This window comes from Gobio gobio (genome assembly GCF_949357685.1).
Source record: "Gobio gobio genome assembly, chromosome: 14".
Lineage (NCBI taxonomy): Eukaryota > Metazoa > Chordata > Actinopteri > Cypriniformes > Gobionidae > Gobio > Gobio gobio.
Genome location: NC_137107.1, coordinates 42,590,125 through 42,599,166, shown reverse-complemented (window position 1 = coordinate 42,599,166; position 9,042 = coordinate 42,590,125). Strand labels below are relative to the sequence as shown.

The 9,042-nt window shown below is 40.6% G+C and overlaps 2 protein-coding genes across 2 annotated transcripts; one reads left to right on the top strand and one right to left on the bottom strand.

The window, feature by feature from the left end:
• Positions 1-68: 68 nt before the first annotated feature.
• On the bottom strand, positions 69-5,737 carry rpl35 (ribosomal protein L35). Its single transcript, XM_079835006.1, has 4 exons — positions 5,668-5,737; positions 4,965-5,101; positions 3,485-3,566; positions 69-269 (listed from the first exon to the last, which is right to left on the bottom strand). The coding sequence occupies exons 1-4, from the start codon at positions 5,668-5,670 to the stop codon at positions 120-122; spliced, it is 372 nt and encodes a 123-aa protein (XP_079691132.1). The 5' UTR covers positions 5,671-5,737; the 3' UTR covers positions 69-119.
• Positions 5,738-6,109: 372 nt separating this feature from the next.
• uqcr10 (ubiquinol-cytochrome c reductase, complex III subunit X) lies at positions 6,110-6,921 on the top strand. Its single transcript, XM_079835888.1, has 2 exons — positions 6,110-6,269; positions 6,598-6,921. Exons 1-2 carry the CDS (start codon positions 6,129-6,131, stop codon positions 6,643-6,645), a joined length of 189 nt encoding a protein of 62 aa, XP_079692014.1. The 5' UTR covers positions 6,110-6,128; the 3' UTR covers positions 6,646-6,921.
• Positions 6,922-9,042: the final 2,121 nt, after the last annotated feature.

Here is a 9,042-nt window from a genome sequence, read left to right as displayed (position 1 = left end):
CATATGCCATCACTTCATATTTCTCAAGAATCCCTACGACAGCTTCAGAGACACAGACTCAGGGCATCTTAATTCCAGGGTGGGGTGTTTATTTTTTCACTGAAAAACAGTACAGCCGCTTAAGCCTTGATGGCGAATTTGCGAATGGAGTAGACGCGGGACTTCCTCTGCATCTTCTTGTTCATCAGGTTCTCCTCATGTTTTGTCAGCTGACGACGGATGGCGCGGGTCTTCTTGGGCCTCAGGTCCAAAGGCTTGTACTTCTTACCCTGAAAATGAAGAGCCAGGCTGTTAGAATACATTACACTAACTTTGCACTAAACATCAGATAACTAGTGTATGCTGCTCTGTGTGTTTCTAATACAACGCATGAGGAAATTACAGCAAATTTGAGATCTTTTGACCAACGTAATCATGCTCCGTTTTTCCTCTTTTGAAAGACGTGTTTGTTTTACTACTGGAGCAAATGGTAACATTACATTTTACCCAGCCATGACAACTTCCAATTTAAAACCCAAAAATGTGAGAAGGGTCCATTCAGAGATCGCAAAGCGTCAAACAGTTAAAATAAAAATCAAACCTGGCCTAATGAAAAAAGGCCAGGCGATGTCACTTTGTAAAGAAACACTACATGCCTATAGACCGAACACGCAATACATGCGCTTGACATCAGTTTTCACAAATTCACAATATTTTATATGGAGACAATACTGTACCGTTCAAACTTGCACTTTGTAAAAAGTGAATATATATATATATATATATATATATATATATATATATATATATTCGCTTTTTACAAAGTGCAAGTGACTTTAAGTTGTTAAAATGATGTCATGTAAACGGCCCCTAAAAAGACCAAGTACAGTTGCAGTTAAATGATGAACAAATCACTCAATTTTAAATGGTATTAAAGGGATCGTTCAACCAAAAATAAAATTGTTATAATTACTCACCCTCATGTCATTCAAAACCCATAAGACCTTTCATCTTCAGAACACGAAAGATATGTGATGAAATCTGAGAGCTTTTTAAACCCAGAGGGCAAAATCATTGCAACTTTCAACCCCAAGTTGTAAGTCGCTTTGGATGAAAGCGTCTGCTAAATGCATAAATGTAAACTTTCAAAGCCCAGAAAGGAAGTGGACATCGTTAAAATGGTCAATGTGACTAAAGTGGTTCAACAATAATGTTATGAAGGCCAGCGCTTTTCACGCAAGCACCACAACGCATGCGTGTGATGCGGAGGCAGGAGCTGGACAAAGGGGAGCCACAGTTCTTCCATTGAACTTGGGAGTTTTTTTTTTTCAGTACACAAAAAGAATTCTCGTTGCTTGACAACATTAAGGTTGAACCACTGGAGACACATGGACCATTTTAACAATGTCTTTACCTCTCTGAGCCTTGAAAGTGGTCGCTGTGTTGATACCCATGTGTGGTTCAGAAAGCTCACGGATTTCATCAAATATCTTCGTGTTCTGAAGATGAACGAAGGTCTTACGGGTTTGAAACATTAGGGTGAGTAATGACAATTTTCAATTATGAGTGAACTAACCCTTAAAGACACAGTAACTGTCCTAGTGCTGGGCGGTATACCGGTTCATACCGAATACCGGTATTAATTTTCTTTATGATATGAATTTTGATGATACCGCAATACCGGTATATGTCGCTTAAACCACGTTCGGAACGCGGCGCAGCGCGTCATTGTTTGAGAGGGGACCCATTTCATTGATGCACTGTAGTAAGAGCAGTCAGAGCACAGTTGAGATCGCATTACAGCACAGCCTATGGCTGTATCCTATACTCTCATTCACTATTCCCTACGTTATCACTTTATTTGAAGGAGTGAATGAAAACGTGCGTGAAGTCGGACAACCGTTGTGTGTACATCGGCTGTACACTCGTTATTGCGGTGCAATGGGATAGAATGAGTGCACTCAATAACGTCCTCTAAGGTTTCGGACACCACTACAAAGCTCTGTGCCCTCCAAATAATGCTATATTTGAGGTTATGGGGTTATGGGAGCGATGTCGGATTCAGCCCTTGATTATTGTTGAGAATTCAAACTACACGCGGCGCGCGAGAGAGCGCGGTTTCTGCACGGAGCGCTGCGATGAGTTTAACAACGCTCACCACATGGATCATATAGCACTGATATAGACCGGAGCGAGTGCGTTTAAAATTTTTATGGACATATTTCAAAAACTCTTGTGCTCTAGACATGAACCAGAAGTGTGTATGCGCGCATATTTCATCACGTCTTATTAAAATGAAATGTATGCACTCACTGATAACCTATGTCTGATCACGAGCGCGCTGACACGATGGATTATTCAAAAGACGATGTAAGTTAATAAATAAACTGACAATTCAAAGAAGAATGGGCCAAAAAGTAACTGCTTTATTCTTTCTGTGTTAAACTGATGTGTGTCATTCGTTCCGAGAGTCCTGTTAAATGTATTGCTAATATCCTCATTTCTCCTCGTTTTGGCAGTTTGTTATAGAGGGTTAGATTTTTAAAATGCTTAAGGTGCCCTCAACTCAACTTTTAATATTCAGGTGTCTGTAAGTATGATTCTGAGCGTGTTGCAGGTCTGTGTTTTATTGTTTGTTGTCTCTCCACAGCATCATTTTGTTAACCTGTAGACCTATTAACTCTAGTGTGGAATTTTTCTACAATATTCACTCGTCATGACAGTAAAACAGGGCATTCTAGTCAATCTCCTGCAGTATTTCCTCTCTCAATCAGTAGAAAATATGGTTAACACCCTGTCATGCATAGGGGAAAAAATACCGTCATATACCGTGAAACCGATATAATTTAGAAAAATACCGTGATATACATTTTTGGTCATACCGCCCAGCACTAAACTGTCCATTAAATTCCCTTTCAGAATTGGACTACAGCTGAAGTCAGTTCGATGATGGCACATGTCGGCTACTCACAGCAGATGAGCGTCATATAAAGACTCTGCTGTGAGCAGCCGTATTTCTTTAGCAAGAGAGTATTCACACTATCTCCACGTGTGCAGGAGGAGTGCTGGGTGATCGTTCTTGCTGGAGTCGGAATGGATGTGCTGTGTAGCTGTAGGTTGTGTGTCTAATAGCACATGTAATCTGAACAATGATTGTAACATGACACTAATGGCCATCACAGCTTCCCACTTGGTGTTCAGATATTTGGACCTGCAGTATAACCAGATCAGAGGTGTCCATCTTGCTCCTGGAGGGCCACTGTCCTGCAGAATTCAGCTCCAACCCAATGAAACACCTGAACCTGCTAATCAAGGTCTTACTAGGCATACTAGAAACTTCTAGGCAGGTGTGCTGAAGCAAGCTGGAGCTAAACTCTGCAGGACAGCGGCCCTCCAGGACAGAGTTTGGACTAGACTCTAAAACGAGTTTAAAGCACTTCCATTAGTGAAGCATTATCTTTGAACAAGTGCGCATGAATGCACTTTTCAATGGCATTAAACTGACCTTGTAAAACTTCCTCAAATTCTCCTTCTGTGTCTGGTTGATGACTGTGAGGACTCTAGCGATGGACTTGCGGACAACGCGGCTGAAGAGAGGAGATGCACATTAGAATTACGCTTAACATTTTCAAAGCATTCAAATAATTCCCAAGGGCTCAAGTTCAATAGAAAAGACTGCAAACTGAATCAGTGCATGTGTGTGTGCACAACACTGCCGGGCCAAAATTAAATAAAAAGCTGTTTGGATTTAAACAGGGAAATGCTTAACAGGATAGTTCACCCCAAAATGAAAATTCTGTCATTACGCAGCCTCATGTCGTTCCAAACTTGTTATTTAATGAACACTTTCAAGGCCCAGAGAGGTAAAGACATCATTAAAATAGTCCATGTGACTCCAGTGGTTCAATCTTAATTTTATTAAGCGATGAGAAGAGTTTTTGGAACACTTTCCAAGTTGGATACTTACACAGGCTAGAATGAAATTGATGAATAGTTATTTGTGCACAAAAAGTATTCCTCGCTTCATACAATTAAGGTTGAACCACTGGAGTCACATTTATTTTAATGATGTCTTTACTACCTTTCTGGACCTTGGAAGTGTTAAATAGCGGGTCTATTGAGAGGCCAGAGAGCTCTTGGATGTCAAATCTTAATTTGTGTTCTGAAGATGAACGAAGGTCTTACGGGTTTGGAACATGAGGGTCAGCAATTAATGACAAATTTCATTTAGGTGAACGACCCCATTAAGAGTCAACGATTGGACCATTATTGCAGTGATTATTGTGTTTCTATTATGTTATATGTTTGGCAACAGTTCTTTTAACCCTAATTGGAGTGTGTAGCTTTTCATTTCTCAAACAATCATGTAGGAAGACAAATCATGGCCATATTCCAGGATGACAATGTCAAGATTAATCAGCGCAAACTGTGAAAGAATGATTGGATGGAACAAAGAATCACTTTCACACATGAATTGGCTCCTCTGGGTCCAGACCTTAATTGAAAGTCTTTGGGATATGCCAGAGGAGACTTTCCAGAGTGCTGGATCTGGACCAAAAATTTGATGAACAAACTTATTTCCGTTAAGAGATGCATCGATTTTTGGTCAAGATCAATTAGGGTTGGAAGAACTGTTGTCAAATATAACCAGCTAAAAACAATCACTGAAATAATGATCCAACCACTGACTCTTAAGCATTTTGCCTATTTAAATCCAAACAGGGACTTTTTTGTTTTGGTTGGGCTTGGTTTGTGTTACACATATACATGTAACAAACCTTGAATGTTCTTCTGGATCTTATGTCAGAACACAATACAGAGGCAGATTGCCCACATTCCTGTTACACTAAAGCTGGCAGTGAATCACAGGAGGGGCCCCAAACAATAGTTCCCCCTATACAGCAAATTCAGGCCAAAAGCACACATCCAATAATGGTGAACCCTGGTAAACAGCCCAACACAACTGACTCCCATCACCAACTCACATCTTGGAGAGTTTGGATGCAGCTCCACCGGTAACCTTGGCAACGCGGAGCTGGGAAAGTTCCACCTTCAGATCATCCAGCTGTTTCAGCAGCTCCTCCTTTTTCTTTCCGCGAAGGTCTCTGGCCTTGATCTTTGCCTACAAAAACAATATTCATCATTAGAATAGCGTCAAACCAATAAATGCGTGAAACCATGTTATAGATATATTATAGAGACTTGTAGAATTGTGCGTACACATCAAACACGCACACAAACGCAGTTCAGGTTGGAGTTTCTCCCATATCAATTTCATGGGTTTCTGATGTTGACGCTTAGGAAACACATGTCAGTTCACACTGTCGTCTAAACAAACCGGCTATAACATCTGTCATTTGTGTCTGATGGCCGTTGACTACTAAAATCCACAATCATCAAAAAGTAGCTCCAAAATATTACTATTTTGTACCTATAGTTATCGTTTAAAGCGGTTAAATGTTACGCTATGCTAACAGGCTACACGCAAAAGCCACTGCTGGACTCAACGCAGACCAAGGTCTCGTTTCATCACTCAATATCCACTTTATTTCAAAATCCTTAACTCAAATACTGCGCTCAAACTATAGCGTACAACTTAATGTGTCTTTAATACGTGTTCTCAGAGACGTTTAGCACGTATAAACGACCAGATTGATTTAGATTGCTCGGTTTCAGGAAAATCCTCACCATTTTTCTCGATGGCTGCCACAAGAAAGGAAGTTGCAGCGGTCACGTGGGAAAGTCTACCGGGTTACGGAATGAACCAAACAGCTGTGCGAGAGGGGGTGGAATCTCCCATTCCCCTTTTAAAGGGGGTGTTCAACGACCTTAATTGATTAAATTACGACATTATTACGCTCAAATGTAGACGTAAATAGTAAATTAATTAGTAAATACTGAGAATATGTTAATGAGTTGCTAATTTATGTTCGATTTCTGTTACAGAGCGTTCAGTGTGTTAGATGTATATCTTAGAAATAATTGTACGTGGTCAAATAAGTATGGTAAAGTAAAAAAAATATAAAAAAAGTAAATAAAAATAAATAAATACTTTTAAATATATATTCGCTTTATAGACTCATTGGTCGACGGATTTGATAGACAGCTCATCGCCCCGCCCCTTCTTCCGGAAAACTCCATTGACGATCATGGCGCTCGTGAGAAGTGTCTACAATCTGCTCTTCAGGAGAACGTCAACTTTCGCCATAACCATCATGGTGGGAGCTGTTGTCTTCGAGAGGGTGTTTGATCAGGCCGGAGATGCGGTATTTGAAAACTTAAATCGGGGGGTAAGTTATTTTTCCATTGAATGTAGTTGATATCTTCATGACCCACCGGCAGACTGACCTTGGTTAGCCTGCTGGCTAACTACAACTATTCAGTGTGTGATAGAAATATAGGACTTAACTTAAGCCTTAAAACACATCAAAACAATTTTGACCTTATAATAATCAAATCTTATAATAAACCATTAAAAGGCATTATACAACAGCTACATCCGGAGTGTCAGTACAATCGAGTATACATTATAATATAATTATCAGTATAAATAATGCATTTGTGATGTGTTCTGCTCACCCTGTGTGATCTAATTGTGTGTTTTTTGTGTGTGTGCAGAAACTCTGGAAACACATTAAACACAATTTTGAAGAGAAGGAAGAATAATCATGGCTTTGATGCATCTAGTGGAGCCTTCATTCTGCCATCATCCCCTTTCCTGATGTGACCCTGTTGGATGGTTCACCGGCTTTTGCAGTGTCTTCAGACGCCGTGTTCATCTTCTAGCCGGATTGTCCCGGGGACATAGACAGAGACTTATTACTGAACCCTGTTAACATGTCACGTGACCACCTATTATTGTGTGACGTGTCAGATTCCTCATGATTTGTTAATGTGTTGCTAACTTAATTCTGTATGAATAAACTCAACGACTGAGAATCATTTCAGACCTGGTGGTTCTTTTGTATACAGTGCAAGAGGGGATTTCAGGTGCTGTTGAATACTAATTTGCACCGTGTCATGACAAATCGGGTCCTCCCTCGAAATTGGGTCTCCCCAAACTGACATTTAATGATAATCCTAAGTATATACAAATTATATTAATTTAAAATACACATAGCTTACTATATAGTGTTTATGAAAACGCATTGCATAAAACCAATTGAAAGTAATTTATTTCACTGGATTAACTGTTAAATAGTAATAGCCTGTTAAGTGAATAATTGAACATCATCCATTTGTTTTATTTATAACTGAATGATTTGGACATTTAATGTAACACAATTACATTAAAGCTGATTGAGAATATACACCGATCAGGCATAACATTATGTCCTAATATTGTGTTGGTCCCCCTTTTGCTGCCGAAACAGCCCTGACACGTCGAGGTGTGGTCTTTACGGATCGGACTTGTTTGTTCAGCACATCCCACAGATGCTCGATTGGATTGAGATCTGGGGGATTTGGAGACCAAGTCAACGCCTTAAACTCATTGTTGTGCTCCTCAAACCACCTTGAACCATTTTTGCTTTGTAGCAGAGCACATTATCTGCTGAAAGAGCCACAGCCACCAGTGAATACCATTTCCATGAAAGGGTGTACATGGTCTGCAGGTGGGTGGTACGTGTCAAAGTAACATCCACATGGATGGCAGGACCCAAGGTTTCCCAGCAGAACATTGCCCAAAGCATCACTGCCTCCGCCGGCGTGCCTTCTTCCCATAGTGCATCCTGGTGCCATGTGTTCCCCAGGTAAGCGACACACACACACCGGGCCATCCACGTGATGTAAAAGAAAACATGATTCATCAGAACAAGCCACCTTCTTCCACTGCTCCATGGTCCAGTTCTGATGCTCATGTGCCCACTGTTGGTGCTTTCGGCGGTGGACAGGTCAGGGGTCAGCATGGGCACCCTGACTGGTCTGCGGCTATGCCGCCCCATATACTACAAACTGTGATGCTCTGTGTATTCTGACACCTTTCTATCAGAACCAGCATTAACCTCTTGAGCAATTTGAGCTACAGTAGCTCGTCTGTTTGATCGGACCACACAGGCCAGCCTTCACTCCCCACGTGCATCAATGAGCGTTGGCCGCCCATGACCCTGTCGCCGGTTCACCACTGTTCCTTCCTTGGAGCACTTTTGATACTGACCACTGCAGACCGGGAACACCCCACAAGAGCTGCAGTTTTGGAGATGCTCTGACCCAGTCGTCTAGACTTCACAATTCGTCCCTGGTCAAACTCGCTCAAATCCTTACATTTGTCCATTTTTCCTGCTTCTAACACATCAACTTCGAGGACAAAATGTTCACTTGCTGCCTAATATATCCCACCCACTAACAGGTGCTGTGATGAAGAGATAACCAGTGTTATTCACTTCACCTGTCATAATGTTATGCCTGATCGGTGTATGTAGGGTAAGTGCAAATGTGTGTATAAACTAAGATATCAGGCTAATCGTTGATCTTTATGCTATGTTAGTATATAAGATAACTAATACAGACCCGGTGATCGACTGAATGGATTCGAAAACAGTAAAACTAAGCTGTTTAACTCTCGGGGAGTTTTTGAGCCTATTTTCAAAAAAAGTGGAGTGTAAAGGCTCGCAAAGTATAGCAGGTATAGCTTATATTATATATTTAAGTAGCTTAAATAAAGAGTAGCTATAACTTAGGAGGGAAACAGGAGTTACATTCTTACTATGCTTTCACAAAGAAAAGAACAAATCAACAGAAATGTTGTTGACAAAGGGAAACACTTTTCCATTTTTAGTACATCTTTGTCATGTCAAAATAAAAGTTTAGTTGCTTCATCAGACTATTAATACCATCAAACCAGGTACCAGCATGCAAATGTGAACCATTCCATTGTTGTGGAGGCGACTTCACAGAGTATCGCCTGATTTAATATTGACTGACCACTTGGTGTCACTAGAGCACTTTTTAATCTCATTATGGCATAAGCGAGAATAGTTTGCTCGCTGAACACTGTTCTTTCTGTAGACATTTAGAAGTTAGAAAGTTCATAACCTCAAAGTGAGTTATGATCTCATATATCTG